Below are 21,438 nucleotides of genomic sequence, written 5' to 3' on the forward strand. Positions count from 1 at the left end.
AAAGGACAAACAGACACGTTTCTGTTGTTCTGTGACCAATAACAGTCCTGTGATTCTATGTTTCAGTAGCCAGAACAGGAAAATACATGTATTTTATTGAAGTTTGTCACAAAGACACACATATATGTTTCCAACAAAGACAGTTTAAAAAAAAAAGAGAGACATACTTTCATCGTAGTCATCACACAAAACACCTGAAGTGTCAATAATCTGGACAAATACAGTGAAATGTGACTGGAGGGGTCGGAGGAGCACTCTGTCAATCATTTTGATTGGATAAAAGCTGCAATTTGTATAAAGAGAAATTTATATTTTACACAATCTGCAAATTAACTGTAAATTCCCTATAAATTTTTTCAGATGACATTAATTACATAACTACGTTAAGATTTTGCTATGATGGTTGTTTCTTACAGTAGTTTATTATTCTTGAGGACCTCAGTCTGTTGTACTTGTATGTTAAATATGTTGGTAGGATGAAGTTTAAAGACAAATAATCTAGTTTTAAGCATCTTTAACTTGAATTTCTGACTGTTCATTTCATACATGAAGCCAAACAGGCTTAAATCTACGTCTTTTAAGAATTTGATGCTAAAAAATATGACTAACTCAGACTGATGAAGCCTCATATGAGCTTCACATCTTCTTTTAAATGACTGGTTTAAGACACTGTGTAAAGTGTAAAACTTCCTGGTTGTTTTACACTCACTTAACCAGCAGGTGGCGCTGCACATTAAACTCATCTGACAGGTGAACTGTTTGCCAGCAGCCAATAGGATTCATCCAAGTTCAACCTGAAGGAGAACAAGGAAGTGATTGTTGTTCTGTCAGCAGCATCAGAGATCAGGAGAAAGACAGAAGTCTCACTCTCACCTTTATTCAGAGCTCCTCAACACAGACCGTTCTCACATTATCCAGCAGTTTGTTCCTCTCATGTAGTCCATAAACAGCGTCAGAAAGAAAGAGGTTTGTTACGGATTATAACTTTAAAGGAAAAGTATAAAGAAATATATGTACTTTCTACTCAGCAAAAATGAAAGATTAGAGGAAAAGTCCAAAAACTGAAAACAGATTTGTGTATCAGAACTTTGTTTTTTCTACTTTCCTCTCCCATTAATCATCTCATGACCCCTCAGATTTATCTGCTGACCCTTTGGAGGGGCCCGACCCCTAGGTTGGGAACCACTGGACTAAACTAGCTAACTGTATATAAAGTAGTGTAAACTAGCTCCACCTCCAGCAGCTACAACAGTAACATGCTGCTCTAACACTGATGCTTCACTATTAATAATCTAATGATGTCATATATAATAATATATCAGTCAGAGGGACCAAACCACTACTTTTACTGCAATACTTTAACTACATCAAGCTGATAATACTTATGTACTTTTACTGCAATACTTTAACTACATCAAGCTCATAATACTTATGTACTTTTACTGCAATACTTTAACTACATCAAGCTCATAATACTTATGTACTTTTACTGCAATACTTTAACTACATCAAGCTCATAATACTTATGTACTTTTACTGTAGTAGGATTTTCATGCAGAACTTTTACTTGTAATAGAGTATTTTTACACTGTTATACTGGTACTTTTACTGCAGTAAAGGATTTGAATACTTCTTCTACTACTGGCTTTAAAAAAGAAGAACAAAAACAAAGTTAGGCTAAAAACTAAAATGAAAATGAACAATAAGTATAGAAGTTTGATATCAAAATTAAAACAATAACGGATAAAAAAAAAAGTTTGATCGCAGTACAATAAAATGTTGTACTTGTGTTACTTATTGATATCCATTTTTTTCCATTGGTGGATGTAGAATTTTACCAAATAAAATTAGTAAATTAAACATGTCGTTTTTTTCCGGTTTTGCTCTCCATGGTGACGTGGAATCTATGAGCTTTTCCTCTGGGCGGTTTTTTTCAACAGAGTGGTACATCCTGTCAGCGGAGGTGTTTATTATTTGTGCAGCCGTCAGAGGCTCCTTCAGTACCCGAAAACAGCAGCCCCTCCGCGGACTGTTTCACCCTGATGGTCCCGGTGCTTGGTCCGCAGGCTCCACTTCACTCAGCTCCGGTGTAAATACTGCCTGACAGACCCGCTGCTTCTCCCCACTTCAACCGGAATAACAAACTGGGGGGTCGCTGCTCCGGTTGGATCTACAAGGAGAGCCGGGGCTAGCTGAGAGGCTAGCGGAGCGTTAGCCGAGCAGGCAGCGGGGCGATAGCTCGGTCCGAACGGCGGGCAGAGGCAGCGCAGCATGGCCGTTGGGAAGCACAGCCAGGCGGCGGAGGAGAAGACGACGACTCGGGGTCAGAGTGACGGTACGTGGAGCCGGGGAGGAAGCTGGGTTAACACGGCCCGCACGGCTCTAAAGCTGGTTGAAATGTTGAAATAATATAAGTATGTTTCTGTCAATAAAGTTATTTTTGTCTCAACCTCCAGGCAGGTGAAGGCGAGCTAACTAGTCGTTAAATTAACCAAACTTAACCGACTTCCTGGCGGTCAGTACTTACAGAAGTTAATCAGAAAAGTTAGCTAGAATGCTAACTAACTATTATCGACAGAGTTAGACAGAATTTCAGGTGTCTCATCAGTAAAAAATAAATTATAATTATGACAGAAACCAAGAAAAAAGTAACTGTTAGCATGCTAGCTGAGCTGGAGGCTAATGTGTCATGCTAGGCTAATTTACAGCATCCAACTCCACAGTTAACTGAGCTAAAATTAGTTGTTTTGTAGCTGACTGAGCTGTAAGTGTCGCTCAATGTTTCTACTTCAGGTTGTGTAAAGTGAACGTCCACAGATGATGTTAAGACGTTAATAAAAAGCCGATTTAAAGATGTAGAAATCAGGTGTATTAGGTAGTAATGAGTTGGGGACTGTTAGAGGTTTGGCTGCTGGTGACGTGGATGTTTGACTCAGGTAGGGTTTATGTTCAGGAACACACACACACACACACACAAACACACACACACACTCACACACACACACACACACACACACACACACACACACACATATATATATATATATAGAGAGAGAGAGAGAGAGGAGAAACACACACTGTTCCTGAGATGGTCACACCTGTATGTCTGCAGGTAACACACTCTCAGCCCTTGTGGTGTAAATGTGTCTTCAGGTTTGTCCACATTAATGGTGTTTTGTTGTTCAGAGGCTCTGAGTCTGTTTTACACTCAGCTGCTCAGTAAAAACCTAAAATCACAGTCTGAAGGTGTTCGAGCACTGCTGAGGACACTTTGTTCTCTACAAACTAAATCACACAGTGGAAACTTTTTATTTACAGGTTTGTGATTTTCTAACTGTAGGGAAAATGGAGACAAATGAAACCTGTTTTTCTTGCTGTAATCATTCCTCCTGTTCATACTGACCATTAGAAGATCCCTTCATAATGACCTTACAATGGAAGTGATGGAGGACAAAATCCACAGTCCTCCTTCTGTGCAAAAAATGTATTTAAAAGTTTATCTGAAGCTAATATGAAGCTTCAGCGTCCAAATGAGTCAAATCAAGTAGATATCTTTCAACGTTACAGTCTTTTTAGTGGCAAAGTCCCTCTTTTTGTTACTATACTTCCACCTGCAGCTCAACAGGGAAACACTGTCCGAGGAAACACAAAGAGGGAATTTGATGCTAAAAAGACTGTAAATGTGTCAGATATCCACTTGATATGACTAACTCAGACTGCTGAAGCTGAATAGAAGCTTCACAGAGACTTTTAAATGACTGTGTGGACACACTGTGGATTTTATCCTCCATCACTAACATTGAAAACACATTTGAAGGATCTCTTAATCAAACATTGGATCATTTTCCTGTTGGTATAAAACAGTTTAGTGTGTTGTTTTGTTTTTACACTAACGGTGTGAAACAGAGGAGGATGTACTCAGGATGTCCCGATCAAGTTTTTCTGGCCTCGATCCTGCTCAGAGTCCCTTTAATGTTTGTTGATCTGACGCTTTTATTTACACAGCAGCAGAGTTAGAGATGACATTTAATAAGCATCTAACACACTGAAATAAGAGCTGCAGCCTTCTGACTTTGACAAATATTTTACAAGAGCTTCCTGATCGTCACATTTGTCTCATGATGTTCAATCTACAGCAACAGGAAATGAAATGGCAACAATTTTTATAACCCGACGAATCGTTTAAGTCAGTTAGAGCTGCAACGATTAGTCGATGAATCAATTAGTTGCCGACTATTAAACTAATCTGCAACTATTTTGATTATCAATTAATCATTTTGATTCATTTTTCAAGAAAAAAACCCAAATTCTCAGTTTCTTAAATGTGAATATTTTCTGGTTTCTTTAGTCCTTTATGACAGTAATCTGAATATTTTTGGTTTATGGACATTTAAGAAGCTGAAACAAACCAGATGTGACATAAAACATCTTTAAAGTAAATTCCAGAGCAAAGGAAACATCTGGAGGTTTGATGTGTGTGTGTTTTCTGTCTTCCAGTGAACAGGAGGTTGAAGTACATCAGTCTGGCCGTGCTCGTGGTCCAGAATGCGTCGCTCATCCTCAGCATCCGATACGTCCGCACGTTGCCGGGCGACCGCTTCTTCACCACGTCGGCTGTCGTCATGGCAGAGATCCTGAAGGTCCTGACGTGCCTGCTCATCATCCTGCTGCAGAAGAAATGTGAGTAGTCACGGGACGGACGGTTAAAGCTTGAACGATGCAGTTGATTAAAATAAGTAATTAATTAAAACACAGCCGTTAAGTGAGAGAAGCTCTTTCAGGTTCCTGCACAAAACAGTCAGGTTCATGTCGTCGTGGACGCTGTGAGGTGAATGGCGGTGTGTTAGAAGCCTGCGGACATAAATACTGAAGAAGAGAAGTTAACTACGACTCCCAACATGCACCTCAGTAACAAACATCCAATCACAGAGCTTCACATTCTGCTGCGTTATCCACAAACGTCGAGCTGAAGCTAAAGATTCAACCTGATAAAACACTCAGCAGTTTAAATCAGTTTGGGATCAGTTCGGTAACCATGGTGATGTCCGACTGGCTTCTTCTCCATAGCAACAGCAGCTGAGGATCATGGGTATTGTAGTGGTGTTTGTTGTTTATTTTGATTTGTCAGAAACAAAGTTAAAATAATTCAAACTGGTGTCAGAACATGAACCTGTGTGATGGTTAAATTATCCAGGAGATCATTAAATATTAATATTGATTATCTAATCATATCCAGTCTGATCTGATATGTATATTTACCTAAATATTGATTGAATATGTATCTGACTCATTGAAATAACAGCTGTAGCTTATTAAATTTATTAAAATTATTTTTCAGGAGCTACTCGATCGAATCCTGAAGTTCCAGGTGTAAAACTATTTATTGATGAGTGTAATTGATTGATCTGATCTGAGTGGAAGTTGAAGAGGAGAATGTGAGCACAGCCTGTTGACATCACCCGCTGGTTTCACTGGAGCCAGTTTGAAGCCCAGTCGTTGCAGCTTATGGTCGGCGCCATGTTTTTATCAGGTGTCGAAGTCGAGTAACATTAAACTAAGTGAAATATTGTGACAGTAGTGCGACTCAGTGTGTCAATCAACGCCCACACAGCAGACATTAAAGCTGCTATGAGTCTTCAAATCTTATTAATGGAGCAATAATTTCCAGAATGACCAGCAGCAGCACACTTATTACAGGTTGAGACCATAAAGTCTGGTTGAAAACAAAGACTGACTCAGTGTTTGTAGAGAGAAGTCGAGGCTTTTTGAATGAGAGTCAGTTAGAGCAGCTAGCAGCCGTCTGGGACACTTTAAGGTTCTTCAGCATCAAGACGTGTAGCTGCTGATTGAACGTGACTCCTGAAAGTGACACAATCCTCCGGAGAGAAGACGCGTCGCTCTGCTGGAGTCGTCGGAACAACAGAAACATTCAGAGCGCTGCGGTGAACACCAGCAGGCTGAGGAGTCAGAGCTGCATCCACAGATAATTAATCTGCAACTGAATAATTGTTTCTCTTTTATTAAAGGTGCAGTGTGTAGAATTTATTTAGTGGCATCTAGCAGAACGCACTCAGAGGAAATGGAATATAATATTCATAAGTATGTTTTAATTAGTGTATAATCACCTTGGAAATAAGAATTGTTGTGTTTTCGTTACCTTAGAATGAGCCTTTATATCTACAGAGAGCCGCCATGTTTCTACAGTAGCCCAGAACGGACAAACCAAACACTGGCTCTAGAGAGGAGCGGTGACTAAACCTAAACACTGATCCTTTAAGCAAAAATGACAAATATTCGCCAGTTGCAGCCTCTTAAATGTGACAATTTTATGTTTTTCTGTGTCGTACATGACTGACTGACTGTTTGAAGACGTCACCATGAACAAACTTCACAATTTTGAGACATTTTATGGACAAAACAATGAATCGAGATGATAGTAATTGATAATATAATCATTGTTAGCTGCAGTCCTAGATCGGATATTAATCAGGATTTATTTTGAGATCATTACTCACTCTTCTTCTTCTTCTTCTTCTTCTTCTTCTTCTTCTTCTTCTTCTTCTTCTTCCTCTGTGTGTGTGTGTGCAGTCAGCGTGAAGGAGACTGTGTCCTTCCTGGTCGACTCCATCGTGTTTCAGTACAAAGACACTCTGAAACTGGCCGTTCCTTCTCTCATCTACACGCTGCAGAACAACCTGCAGTACATCGCCATCTCCAACCTGCCGGCCGCCACCTTCCAGGTCAGACTGACCATCAGGAGAAACTGGCTTCATCTTCATCATCATATCTATTGATTAGTTTTAGTTTATTCTACATGTTTATTACATGTGTTTATGGACAACAGCAGAGGAGGAACATATATCACAATACCTGTTAGCGGATCAATACATTGTTAGTTTGATCTGTACAGTATCATCATCATCAGACTCTGAGTGTCCCTCCTCTTCCTCAGGTGACGTACCAGCTGAAGATTCTCACCACGGCTCTGTTCAGCGTGTTGATGTTGAGAAAGTCTCTGTCCAGAGTTCAGTGGGTTTCACTGCTGCTGCTGTTCGGAGGCGTGGCCATCGTTCAGGTAAACCCCGCCTCCAGCTCACCTGTCTGTCTCCTCCAGCTCACCTGTCTGTCTCCTCCATCTTACCTGTCTGTCTCCCTCATCTCACCTGTCTGTCTCCTCCATCTCACCTGTCTGTCTCCTCCATCTCACCTGTCTGTCTCCTCCATCTTACCTGTCTGTCTCCCTCATCTCACCTGTCTGTCTCCTCCATCTTACCTGTCTGTCTCCCTCATCTCACCTGTCTGTCTCCTCCATCTCACCTGTCTGTCTCCTCCATCTCACCTGTCTGTCTCCTCCATCTTACCTGTCTGTCTCCCTCATCTCACCTGTCTGTCTCCTCCAGCTCACCTGTCTGTCTCCCTCATCTCACCTGTCTGTCTCCTTCATCTCACCTGTCTGTCTCCTTCATCTCACCTGTCTGTCTCCTCCATCTCACCTGTCTGTCTCCCTCATCTCACCTGTCTGTCTCCCTCATCTCACCTGTCTGTCTCCCTCATCTCACCTGTCTGTCTCCTCCATCTCACCTGTCTGTCTCCTCCAGCTCACCTGTCTGTCTCCTCCATCTCACCTGTCTGTCTCCTTCATCTCACCTGTCTGTCTCCTTCATCTCACCTGTCTGTCTCCTTCATCTCACCTGTCTGTCTCCCTCATCTCACCTGTCTGTCTCCTCCAGCTCACCTGTCTGTCTCCTTCATCTCACCTGTCTGTCTCCTTCATCTCACCTGTCTGTCTCCCTCATCTCACCTGTCTGTCTCCTCCATCTCACCTGTCTGTCTCCCTCATCTCACCTGTCTGTCTCCTTCATCTCACCTGTCTGTCTCCCTCATCTCACCTGTCTGTCTCCCTCATCTCACCTGTCTGTCTCCTTCATCTCACCTGTCTGTCTCCCTCATCTCACCTGTCTGTCTCCCTCATCTCACCTGTCTGTCTCCTCCATCTCACCTGTCTGTCTCCTTCATCTCACCTGTCTGTCTCCTTTTTTGATAATTGAATGATTGTTTAAGTAATTTTTAATTAAAAATCCATCTGAAGTGTTTCAAATGTGAACATTTTCAGCTTTTTCTTGTCTTGATTGATTGATTGATTGATTGGTTGGTTGATTGATTGATTGATTGGTTGATTGATTTTCCTCTCAGGTGCAGCAGGAGGGGAACAAGGAGGCGTCGGTGTCGGACAGCTCCAATCAGAACTACACGGTGGGCCTGGTTGCCGTGGTGATCAGCTGCATGTCGTCGGGATTCGCCGGCGTTTACTTCGAGAAGATCCTGAAGGGGAGCTCGGCCTCCGTCTGGTTGCGGAACGTGCAGCTGGGCGTCTTCGGCACGGTGCTCGGCCTGCTGGGAATGTGGTGGAACGACGGCGCCGCCATCGCCGAGCGCGGCTTCCTGTTCGGCTACACCGGCATGGTGTGGTGCGTCATCTTCAACCAGGCGTTCGGCGGGCTGCTGGTCGCCGTGGTGGTGAAATACGCCGACAACATCCTGAAGGGCTTCGCCACCTCCTTCTCCATCATCGTCTCCACGGTGATGTCCATCTACCTGTTCGGTTTCCACGTGGACCTGATGTTCACGGCGGGGGCGGGACTCGTCATCGGCGCCGTCTACATGTACAGCCTTCCCAAAGCGGCCAGCGGCTCTTCGTCCCCGAGCTCCTCCTCGTCTTCCTCGGCGGCGGCGGCGCCGGGCACGGACAGAGGCGCCGAGATGGAGGCGTTTCTGCCAAAGTCAGTGCTGGTGAAGTGACTCGCTCTCTCTCTCTCTCTCTCTCACTTCCTGTCTGCTGTCAGAGGGGTCAGAGGTCAAAACGAAACAATCACTGAGGTTCATCTGCCGCTGCTTGTTCTCACCTGCACAGGTCTCCGCCCTCCTGAGACATCATCCTCCTCCTCATCCTCCTCCTCATCCTCATCCTCATGCTCCTCCTCATCCTCATTTTCTTCCTCAACCTCCTAACCTGCAGACTTCCTCCTGACCTCCTGAGGCATCCTCCTCCTCCTCATTCTCCTCCTCCTCCTCATTCTCCTCTTCATTCTCCTCCTCATCCTCATCCTCCTTGCGTCCTGCTCACCTCCTAATCTGCAGACCTTCTCCTTCCTCCTGAGGCAACATCCTCCTCCTCATCCTCATCCTTCCTGCCTCCTGCTCTCCTCCACCTCACCTCCAACCCTGCAGACCTTCTCCTTCCTCCTGACTTCCTCGCCTCCTCCTGTGATTCTCCTCGCCTCCTCCTGACCTCCTGATTTCCTCCTCGATCCTCTCCGGATCTCTCCCACACCTCCTTCTCACCGCCTCCTGATTTCTCGACTTCTACCGGACATTCTGACCTCCTCCTCAGATTCCTGACCTCCCTTTGACCTCCAGATCTTCTCCTGACCTCCTTACATCTTCATGACCTCCTCCTCTCCCTCTGACCTCCTGATTTCCTCCTGCAGATCTTCCTCACACCTCCTTCTTATCCTCCTGATCTCCCGATCCTCCTGAACCTCTGACCTAATAAACCTCCTAATCTCCCGACCTCCTCCTGACCTCCTCCTGACCTCCTCCTGAGCTCAAACTCCGAGAACTGAAGACTTAATGAAGGAGGAGAAACAGGAGGAGGAGAAGAGGAGCAGCTTTATTTACCTTCCAACTCTTCTTCTTAAACTCTCTTTGTTCCAGCTCTGCTCTCCATCACAGCCTCCTGAACTAAAAAAAAAAACCTCCTCGCCTCCTGTTTCCTCCTCCTGCGACGAAAAAGGAGAAACAGAGGAGTCGGACGACCTCCTCAAACCTGAAAGTTAACGTTGGGTTTGTGATGAAGAGGAGAGCAGAGACTGACTCCTCACTTTCCTGCTGAAACTCTTTAACTGTCCGCTTCCCTTGATTTAGCTCCTCTCAGGAGGAGGAGGAGGAGGAGGAGGAGGAGAAGAGGAAGGTTGACTCTTTCCTCCTCCTCCTCCTCCTCCTCCTGCTCTTTCTTCTCAAAACACTAACATCTCCTCTCTCCTCCCCCCTCTGCCTCAGAGCTCAGGGAGGCGTCGAGTCTCCTCCCTCTGCCGTCCACATCACAGACTAACAGCTCAAAGCACAACAGGAGGATGATGAGGAGGAGGAGGAGGAGGAGGAGGAGGAGGAGGAGGAGGAGGAGGAGGAGGAAGGAGGAAGGAGCTCCGGCGACTCAGATATCCTGACCACCGGCTGTCTCTCTCTCTCTCTGTCTGTCTGTTTCCTGTTTGTGGTCTCGCCCTCTCTGCCTTAAAACTCTTTACTTTACTAACTGAATGAAAAGAGAAAAAGCCTTACGCTGACTATAGATAATATATTGATTATTGATTATTGATGTGTCTGCTGGAGGTCGATCTGCGGTTTGATCGACTGTTTTCACTGTGCAGCCTCGACGTCTCGATTCCTCTCATGAGCTCAAACAGAAATGTTTCTGACATTAAGTTCAATTATATTATTATTATTATTATTATTATTATTATTATTATTATTATTATTATTATTATTATCATTAGAGCCGCAAAGATTTATTTCATTATTGATTGTATCTGTTGATGTTTGTGTCTTTAATGTGACAGAAGAATCTGATAAAACAGTGAAAATGTTGAAGTTGAATCTAGAAATGATCCAAAACTCCTGAAATATTCAGTTTACTTTCATATAAAACTGACAAAACGTTTTTGTTTTATAAATAACTGATCAGCTGATTATATCAAAATATCATATTTCTGTATATCAACATATTGAACAGTCGTTTCAGGCCTATTTAATGTAGAAGAAGTTCAGCTGTTAGAAGTTTTTCTTCTCGTTATGATGTAGAAACACAAAACCACCTCAAGTTTCTTCTTCACATGTTTTATAATCTATAAAAATAATCTGCTTTGAATCATTCATCTGTGTCAGACATGTTTCTCCCCACAAAAAAAAAGTTAAATCACCTTTAAAACAACATCTCATCATTTTAACGAGGTCATTTGACTTTTTTTTTGTTTGTTTGTTTGTTTGGAAAAAACACAAAAAAACTCCAAACAACTCAAACTGAAAGAAGAAAACAAACAAAACATCAACAATCAGAAATCTGAATATTCTGAACCAACATTTAAAATCCTAAAATTAGTTTATAAATTAAATGTGTAAAAACTTTAAATTGAAACATTTGATTTGTGACCTGAAACAGTTTCAAAAAAAGTTTCACATCTGAGAAGCTAAAACCAGAAAATGTTTTAATAGACGACAAAACAATTAATCATCAAAATGATCAGTTAATCGATTTTCTTCAAGCCTCAAACTAAATAAACAGTTTTAAAGTAAAGATGACAGATTTTGACAGATTGATGAATCAGGTGATCGACAGAAAATTAATCAATTATTATTTGATCATTAAATAATAATGAAATAATAATTGTAGTAATTTTAAGTATAAATGTTAAATATATTTGCTGGTTGCAGCTTTTCTGTGTTTTCTGACAGTAAACTGAATATTATTGGACTGTTGACCGTCGTCACGTTTAAACTTCTATAACAAACATTTTTCACTTTTTTTTTCTTGCATTTTATAAACAAAACAATGAATCTAGAAAACAACGGTTAGATGAATCAATAATTAAAACTCCTTTGCTGCAGATTATAAACTATCTACTAGATTTCATCCTGAATCTGAAATCTTTCACCAGAAATCCTCCTGATCGATCAGAGGAAGGTTGTTTTGTTTGTTTGTTTGTTTTCTTGTTGTTGTGATCAGACGAGCTGCGCAGTGAAAACGTGTCAGAGGTCAAAGGTTGCGTCCAGATGTGAATCTGCAGACGGACTGTTGTGTTTGGTGCCTTTTTTTCTTCTTCATCTGTACAGAAGCCATATGATTGAGTGGGTGTACAGTCAGTGATGTACAGTAACGCTCTGCAGCTTCATGCAGACGCACCATCAACACTTTTCTTTGTTCTGGTTCGAGGGGACAAAACGTCTCCCGTCACGTCACGAAGACGCAGCCGTGACGGGAGCCGAGAGGGAACGTGCTCGTTGATTGGAGCACCTTTTTTTTTAATGAATCATAATATTATAATGTTGGTTCTCACCAAATGTGTCCTGCTGCAGGCGTCTTGTTGAAGAAGGCGTCCTGCGGCGGAGGCGTCCTGAATGTTTATTTTTTTATTTCCTGTTGAGTTTAGTGGCGGGTTTGTTGGACGGACAGGAAGTCGAAGTTTGCGTGTTTTTTTTCCATTAAGCTGCTTCTTGGTGTTTACGTTGCTGTTTCTCTTTGGGAGGAAAATGTTTTCAGGTTTCTACGTGGCTGCAGGAAGTGATGAACCGAACGCCACGTCCTAATCTTCAGGTTGCCATCCAGCAATTAGTCTGTGGCAGTTTGAGTTATTAAAATGTGTTTAAAGCACATTATAAACTTAAACAATAAAGGCTTTATGGCCTGATATTGACGCCTCGTTTCAGCTGCAACTAACCATTATGTTCATTGTCATTTAATCTGCAGATTATTTTCTCAATTAATTGTCAGATAATTGCAGGTCACCAACAGTCTCAGACTCAAAGACTCAGTTTACGACCAGCTGCAGGACAAAAGACTCAATAAAAGAACAAAGTAAACTGTGGCACGCTGGATTTTATCTCTAAGAGACTGAATTAGACTGAAGAAGGCAGCGAGGTTTATACAGACACCATCCTGCATGTCACATATATACAATTCATGATAGGACTCAATATTTAATCACAATAAAATACATGATCAGTCCCTTAAAACTGTCATTTTCAGTCAAATAATGTTTTTTTTTAGGAGCTGAAATCCAGTGTGGACGCTTAACTTTGTTCTTTCATTAGTTGTTTTGTCCTGAAAATGGTGAACAAAGCTGATCACACTCTCACACGGCCCAGTGTTACGCCTCCACAGGTTTCGTTTTGTTCCACCGACATTCAAAAACTCAAAAGATATTCAGTTTACTGATAGAAAACAGAGAAAAGTAGCAATTATTCACATTTGAGCAGCGAAAACCAGAGGATGTTCCATATTTTGTGCTTCAAATATGACTGAAATTATTGATTTATCATTAAAATAATTTCCATTTAATTTTCTTTCAAACAATCAGTTAATTGTTGCAACTGTTCACAGTTAGCTGTAGACTAGCTGGTGAACATAGTGGAGCATTTAGCAGCTAAAGAGCCAGATATTTCCCTCAGGAGTTGGTGGAGAATAAAAACAGAGCTAAAAGAGAGTGAATATTGGACAGAAACACGACTCCACATGAATGATAATGTTGCTCCGTAACTGCTGGATGTGGAAATAAACAACTGTTTGCTAACATGTTAGCCTCAACTACTCTATAAACTGATAATATGACAGAAGTCATGTTTAGAAACTATTCTGCTAAAATCAAGTGGACAAAAAAAAATCATTTCAACCAAACTGAAACTATAAAGGATCAAGAATAGAACCCTGAGGAACCCCACGATTAATTATTGACATTATTAATGTGATGATCATGTTGTAACTGCTGGATGTGGAAATAAGCAACTGTCTGCTAACAAGTTCAACATGTCAACTTAAAAGCTGATGATGAGTCAGAGTTGTGTTCATCTTCATCAACATCAGTTAAAGCAGGTTTAAAGAAAAATTACCGTGTTTTTTAACCAGAACTTTTCCCTCAAAGTAGATCCGAGTTGTTACTTTCAATCAGAAGAAAAAAACAGACGATGGAAATGATTTCTATAAAATTTATATGTATAAAAAAGTTTATTTAGGAGACTTCAGGTGGTCACTGCTTCCTGTTGTGAGACCCAAGTTGAAAAATACCTTCATGTTCCATGAAGTCCTTTATTATTTTGGTTTATATTGTTCTTACATTGATCATTTTTGACCCTGCAGAGATCAATCAGACCCTGAAGTCAACTATAAAACACCACTTAATTATTAATTATCACAAAAAGTAACTCTGATCTAAACATTTTTACAAACTTTTGTTTTCTGGAGATAAAAATTGTGATCATGAGGACAGTTGAACATTTTTCCTTCACAGGAAAACAAAAACTGTGTCAAGAAGAGTTTTTAATCTCAAGAAAACTTCAATAATGTTTGAGATCGAGGAAGTAAATCAGTAATTCTCCATTAAAAACTCTAAATGTTCATGTGAGTCTTTATGTCAACATAACCAGCTTCAGGGTGGGAAATGAACTTTTTAAAATGTGAACATCTACCAGCCGCTGACAGATAAATGTTCAAATTCACCAGCTTCTCAACAGTCAAATATTATTTTATGTCTGAAATCTACCAGCCGACCTTCATGTTTCACCAGCATTTGTCTGGTGCTGATTTCCCTCCCTGAGCTTCATCTCATTAAAGCCGACGATGTTTTCTGATTTTACAAGAAAATGATTCATAAATAATAATAATTCCTCCTCGACTTCCTGTAGTGAGAAACGTCGTAGCGTTGTCGTTTCTCAGCTGCCGCACGTCGACGTAGAGACAAAAAAAAACAAACATTTTTCTCCCAAAGAAGAAACTTTAAATTGTTTTTCTGTTTAATTCTCATCACAATCAAAGATGTTTTTTTTCTGAAATCTCAAATCAATCAAACTGTGAAAAGAGAACAAAAAAAACAAAATGTTATTTTGACGTTTATGTCATTTTCAGTTTTTGTAAAGGAAAAAAAAAAAAGAAGTCTTTGGGGAACTCCAAAAAATATATATATTAATATATCTGTTTGTTTTTATTTAATGTGGGTGTGGAAGGTTTGATTTATTTTTTATTTTCAGTTGCTGGTGAGCGAAGAGGAAACGCAGCAGGTCGCTCCACATTTCAAAAAGTCACGACGGCAGTTTACTTACTTTAGTACGGAAGTCAAAAGCAGCCATGATTGCAATTTATTTAATCCTTTCATCTCGAGATGCAAGTTAATTATCTCACGTCACCAACAGGAAGTGAAGTGTCTCGTTATCTCCGGATCATCATCTCAGATCATTTTAAGGGGATAAAAAATCTTGAATAAACAAAAATTTTGTTTACAGGAGATAAAAAGAGATTTTTTATCCCGTTATTACAAGGAAACAAATAAGATTATTATATATGTATATGTGTCTGTATATATATATGTATTATATATATTATTATAATATGACCGTCTGTGATTCTGATATTATAAAAAATATATATATATATCAATAACAGGATAATTAATTCATAATGAGAAAGCAACCACTTTTAAAAACTATAATTTGTTTACTTAATAAAACCAATCTGTTATATCGAGATCACATTTAACTCTTGCAAAAAGAACTTTTTTGTTTTCTTGTTTTTAAATCTGCATTTTTACAAGAAAACAAAAGTTGTTTTTGACAGATATTATCTCGAAAAAATGATTGTTATTCCAACATAGCGAAGCACAGCGTCTGTTTACTGATGTTTTAGAAAATATCTTGGTGTTTAGAGATATTGGAAGAAAAAAAATATCTCAGGATAATTATCATTATCTCCATAAACTAGCACATTTTTATCCTCTTACTTTGAAAAAAAAATGACCTAATAATGAGATAATTAATTCAGCATAACTAGATAGCAGAATAAAAAATAATAATTTGTAATTTTGGCCACTCTCAGCTTCCGTAGATAAAGTTTGTTAACTTGTACAATTAAAATTTGTACTTATTTTCTTTGCTGTTTCGTCAAAATTTAAACCAAATATTACGACACAAAAAGGGACTGTTGAATTTCATCTGAATTTTTCCTTTTTATTACTTGATTTTTTTTTTTTTTTAATTTTATTGACAAAGTTATGTAAAATCTTTTGTTTTTCCAAAAGCAAATTTAAATTTAAAAAATCAGAACCTTTAAATTTCAATCAATGAAATACAGTTAAATCTTTTTTTCTTTTTTTCTTTTTTTTAATTTCTACCAAACTGTAAAACTGTCAAATAGTTTTCAGTGTATTTCAGTCTGGAGCGCCACCTGCTGCCTGTTATAAAAACATCCTGTAAGATTCTCTGCTGTCGTCGTCTGATTAGTTTTGTCTCATCGGACCATCAGAGATCCGACAGGATGTTTGTTCTTTCCTCTTCCTGTCTTGACACTAATGTTTGGTTTAGTATGAAACCTGTTTGGACGGGTTTCATCACTGATCTGTTAGTTTGCACTTGATTTGTACCAATGCCTCTGAATTTGTACATACTTCTTTTGGTAAAGTTTTATATAAACAAGGATATGGATTCAAAAAACACTCTGGAGTTTGTCTTAATTTATAAGTTTAAAATTCTAATGTAGTAAACAGTAGAACAGGATGTTTCCCTTCATATTTACTATTTATTATCATCAGATTCCTCAATGTTAGTATTAAAGGAGGAGTTCACAACTTTTGCAGTGAGTCTTAAACCAGCAGTCAGGTGTCCATATGAGCAGTGAAAGAGGTTTTCCTCGCTGTAATCATTCCTCCTGTTCATACTGGATATTTAAAGATCCTTCAAATGTGCTTTCAATGGAAGTGATGGAGGATAAAATCCACAGTGTGTCCACACAGTCATTTAAAAGTCTGTGTGAAGCTTCTATTCAGCTTCATCAGTCTGAGTTAGTCATATCAAGTGGATATCTGACACATTTACAGTCTTTTTAGCATCAAATTCCCTCTTTGTGTTTCCTCGGACAGTGTTTCCCTGTTGAGCTGCAGGTGGAAGTATAGTAACAAAAAGAGGGACTTTGGCGCTAAAAAGACTGTAACGTTGAAAGATATCTACTTGATTTGACTCATTTGGATGCTGAAGCTTCATATTAGCTTCAGATAAACTTTGAAATACATTTTTGCACAGAAGGAGGACTGTGGATTTTGTCCTCCATCACTTCCATTGTAAGGTCATTATGAAGGGATCTTCTAATGGTCAGTATGAACAGGAGGAATGATTACAGCAAGAAAAACAGCTTTAATGTTCATTTGGGCTCCTGACTGTTGGTTTAAGACAGACTTGAAAAACTGTGAACTCGTCCTTTAAGGCCACTGAGAGGAAAAAATAATCTGGGATTTCAAGGATGAAATTTGAAATAAAAACTTGTAATATGTGAGATAATATCCTAATATTTAATCAGTTCACAGGTGAAACTGTCTGTCTGCTGCTTACATGTCAAATAAGGAATACACATGACCTCAAATTTTAATATTCAGACTTCTTTTCTCAAAAAACTTGAAAATTTCAGATTTATTTTTTCTTAAGTGTCTCTAATCTGTTTTATACAGAAAGTTTATATCTTGCTGTTAATTCCAGTCAAAGTTTAAATGTGTTCGTCCATTAAACACTGCAGCGCTCTAATCAACCAAAGCTGAAATAAAGACACAAAGTGAACCACAGATAAAAACATAAAACTATATTTCATAATAAAAGCTGTTAAAAACATCCAAACAACAATATAAAAGTAAAATATTTGCCATAAAAATATGTTTTTCTTGGTCTCAGCATCTTTACAGTCATTCATACATAAAAATACATTTAAAAAAGCCAAATTTCAACAGTAGAAAAATAAAACCAATTTAAAAAAACTGTAAAACTCGTTTAGCTGATGAAATTAGTAATAAATTAAAACTGCAGTCGTATCACACACTGCACATGGTAACGTAGACGCTGCTTTAACTCTTAGTGGGAGATTGCAGCTGCAACTAATGATTATTTTCATTATCAATTAATTAATTATTTGATCATCAAAATAGCTTCCGATCAGCTGATTGTTGCAGCTCTAGTTCAGTTCGTATTTTGGAACTGACGACCAAAAGTTAAACACTCGTATTCGGGACGTTTTTCCTCCAAATCATCTGAGTCTAAATAATCTGATCAATTATAAACTGAACTCTGAACTGGTCCTCCATCTGCTGGTCCTGGTCTTGAAGAGAGACTCACACAGAAAACTGAGGGACAGTTTATATTATTCCATCATAGGACTGTAAGACTGAAACCAGCTGTTGTTTTCTTTAATGATCCATCGATTGATCAGTGTAGAAAATGTTGATCATTATTCTCCAGTGGAGGAAAATAACTAAGTACATTTACTCAAGTTCTGTATCTAAGTATAATGTTGAGGTATTTGTACTTTACTTGAGTATTTCCATGTGATGCTACTTTCTACATTTCAGAGGGAAATATTGTACTTTCTACTCCACTACATTTATTTGACAGCTTTAGTTACTTTTCAGATGAAGATTTGACACAATGGATAATATAACAAGCTTTTAAAATACAACACATTGTTAAAGATGAAACCAGTGGTTTCCAACCTTTTTGGCTTTTGACGTCTTACAAAAAGCAGTGTGTAGTCGGGGTCACATTTCACATGTCTATGAGTTGTTAACAGCTCCACCAAATAGTGATTTTTCCCTCTAAACTTCTCACATGCTTTCATTTCAATAAATGTTCAAATGATCCAATATTTCAGCAAAAATCAAAGATTAGAGAAAAAGTCCAAAAACTGAAAACAGATTTGTGTATCAGAACTTTGTTTTTTCTTCTTTCCTCTCCCATTAATCATCTCACCACCCCTCAGATTTATCTGCTGACCCTTTGGAGGGGCCCGACCCCTAGGTTGGGAACCACTGGACTAAACTAGCTAACTGTATATAAAGTAGTGTAAACTAGCTCCACCTCCAGCAGCTACAACAGTAACATGCTGCTCTAACACTGATGCTTCACTATTAATAATCTAATGATGTCATATATAATAATATATCAGTCAGAGGGACCAAACCACTACTTTTACTGCAATACTTTAACTACATCAAGCTCATAATACTTATGTACTTTTACTGCAATACTTTAACTACATCAAGCTCATAATACTTATGTACTTTTACTGTAATACTTTAACTACATCAAGCTCATAATACTTATGTACTTTTACTGCAATACTTTAACTACATCAAGCTCATAATACTTATGTACTTTTACTGCAATACTTTAACTACATCAAGCTCATAATACTTATGTACTTTTACTGTAGGAGTATTTTTTGCTGTATTGGTATTTTTAAAAACTTTTTTTACCTCCAGAGGTTTAACATCTCATTTTACTGTAGTGATGTCACCGTGTACTCCAGTACACGGTGACATCACTACTGGGTGGGGTTTCAGGTGAAAAATAAACTTCTGACCTCATCACAACCACAGAAGAGACACTAATGTAAAATCTCTCTTAAAGCGTCATAAACCAGGAATTATTTTGTGTTTCATGCTGATTAAATGAGACCAAAATAACAAAAACATGAAAAAAACATTTCCACCTCTGAAGTCGGGAACAGCAGAACCGACTCTTCTCATGAACACAACGTCACCTAAAGGCACCATAAGCATCATGGGAAGTGTAGTTGTTTACCAGCAGAGGGAATTCAGTGTGATGCCAGTTGGGTTCAGGCAGTCTAACAACTTCTTCTTCTTCTTCTTCTTCTTCTTCCTCTTCTTCTTCTTCTTCTTTCTTCTTCTTCTTTCTTCTTCTTCTTTCTTCTTCTACTCCTCTTCCTGTATCTGTCCTCCAGGTGTGACGGTAAAGAGAAAGGATCGTGAGAGGACGAATGACTCTGAATGACGGATGGATGTTTGAATTTCTGTTGTTCTCCTGCTTCAGTCAGCACCACAGCGCCCCTCCTGGTCCGACCACAGTACTGCAGTATTACTGGAAATACACAGTTAATTCATACAGTATCAAACTTACAGCAGCGTGTTGCCGCCATCACGGCAGAATTACTTGAGAATATTTAGAAATAGTGATTAAAGAAAAGTTTTTTACTCTTTAAGGTACTTCAGCCTCAAGACAACATCAGTATGTCAGTATTATCACTGTGCTAATGTTAGCGTTTAGCTCAGAGCACCACAGTGCCTACACGCAGCCTCACTGAGCTGCTGCTGCTTTAAACTCTCACCGTTACGATTTCAGCACCTCAGACACAAGTTCAACCTTTTAATTTAACATTTAATAAAGATAGAAAACTGGTGGTCGTCTGCTGTGGAAGCACGTCTCTACCAGGAAAAGAAAAAAACATAAAATGCTAAAAAAATAATGGTAAATTACAATTGTGAGGGAAAAAAAAATCAAAAGTAAGATTTATTCATGGCCTGAAATTTTAATTAGTATTTCAATCAGTATTTTTTATTTTTATGACTCCTTTTATGTTTAACAGTGTGTGGAGTATCTGACATTTCAAAATAAAAAATTATTATTATTTATAGATTGATCGTCAACATGTGAGAAAGGAAATCATTCAAGTTTTCTCTTTAACCTCCTGTCTCATAATTTAAAATAATGAGATTTACTACTTTTTAAATTTTAAAAAATTAAAAATGTAATTTTTAACAGGAGATTTTGTTTTTTCTGTTGTTTTTAACATTTGGAGGATAAGTGGAAGGTGAATATCTGTTGTTTCCAGATAAAATCAGTTAAAACTGTTTTTGTCGACATTTTTCACTAAATCAACATAATTTGATGGTAAATCAAAACACTAACAATAAAACTGAAAACTAATTAGTCACACTAGACTAATTATATGAGAAGTTTTAGGACAAAATTATGACAAAAATCAATATTTAAAGTTAAGATAAATGATAAAAGATAATATGTTTAATATAAAAGTGAAAACTGAGTTTTTGAGTAAATATTATGAGATACTGAGTCAAAATTTTGACTTAACGAAGTCAAATAATGAGCTCGTAAAGACAGATTAGAACTTTTTAGGATAAAATCAATATTTTAAGTTAGTAAATCAAAATGAGATTATATGATTATGATGATTAATGTGAAACCAAAGCTGACTTTTTAGGTAGAATCTCATGATTTTAGATATTATTTTGTTTGTTTTACATGTGGATGTTAAGTGAATGTGGAATATCTGTTATTTCAAAACTGTTAATGTGAACATTTCTTATTAAATCAACATAATTAGATGAGAAATCAAAATAAAAGTTGCAATGAAATGGAAAACTATATCATAGACTGACTATATTAGAACTTTTTAGGACAAAATTATGATAAAAAAATATTTAAACTAATTAACTCAAAATTATAAAAAGACTTGAAAAAACTGACATAAATCAAAATAATGAAATTTACTGAGTGAATATTTAAATATCTGGTCTTGTATTTCATAACTTGAGTATTTTTATGATCTTTTTTGTTTTTTAACATTTCAGAATGTAAACGGTGCTGTTTATGTTTCCAGTATTTTAAACTATTTCTGTGATTTCTTTATTTGAAGTCAAACGTCTGTAACACCAAAGTGCCTCACAGCTGTTATTCTGAAAGTTTACAGGACTTCCTCCTCAGATGTTGTTGTCAGTTACAAGTTGTTGTTTTTTTTTATATGACAGTAATAATGTATTTTTTTTTTCTTTTAAAAGACATTTTTACCATTAAAACGCTGGTTATACTGGATCCATGTTGTGATTG

General features: G+C 38.3%; 1 protein-coding gene across 3 annotated transcripts; it reads left to right on the plus strand.

Moving 5' to 3' along the window:
• The first annotated feature begins 1,946 nt into the window (after positions 1–1,946).
• slc35a2 (solute carrier family 35 member 2) lies at positions 1,947–21,072 on the plus strand. Of its 3 annotated transcripts, none has more exons than XM_042408447.1 (6): positions 1,947–2,335; positions 4,498–4,680; positions 6,589–6,740; positions 6,953–7,075; positions 8,194–8,780; positions 19,535–21,072. In XM_042408447.1, exons 1-6 carry the CDS (start codon positions 2,272–2,274, stop codon positions 19,560–19,562), a joined length of 1,137 nt encoding a protein of 378 aa, XP_042264381.1. In that variant the 5' UTR covers positions 1,947–2,271; the 3' UTR covers positions 19,563–21,072. The 3 variants fall into 3 exon arrangements, with proteins under 3 accessions (XP_042264381.1, XP_042264379.1, XP_042264380.1); XM_042408445.1 differs by lacking the exon at positions 19,535–21,072 and adding an exon at positions 10,060–10,174 and having other exon boundaries at positions 1,948–2,335; XM_042408446.1 differs by lacking the exons at positions 1,947–2,335; positions 19,535–21,072 and adding exons at positions 2,422–2,936; positions 10,060–10,174.
• Positions 21,073–21,438: the final 366 nt, after the last annotated feature.

Source organism: Thunnus maccoyii, chromosome 4 (genome assembly GCF_910596095.1).
Source record: "Thunnus maccoyii chromosome 4, fThuMac1.1, whole genome shotgun sequence".
Lineage (NCBI taxonomy): Eukaryota > Metazoa > Chordata > Actinopteri > Scombriformes > Scombridae > Thunnus > Thunnus maccoyii.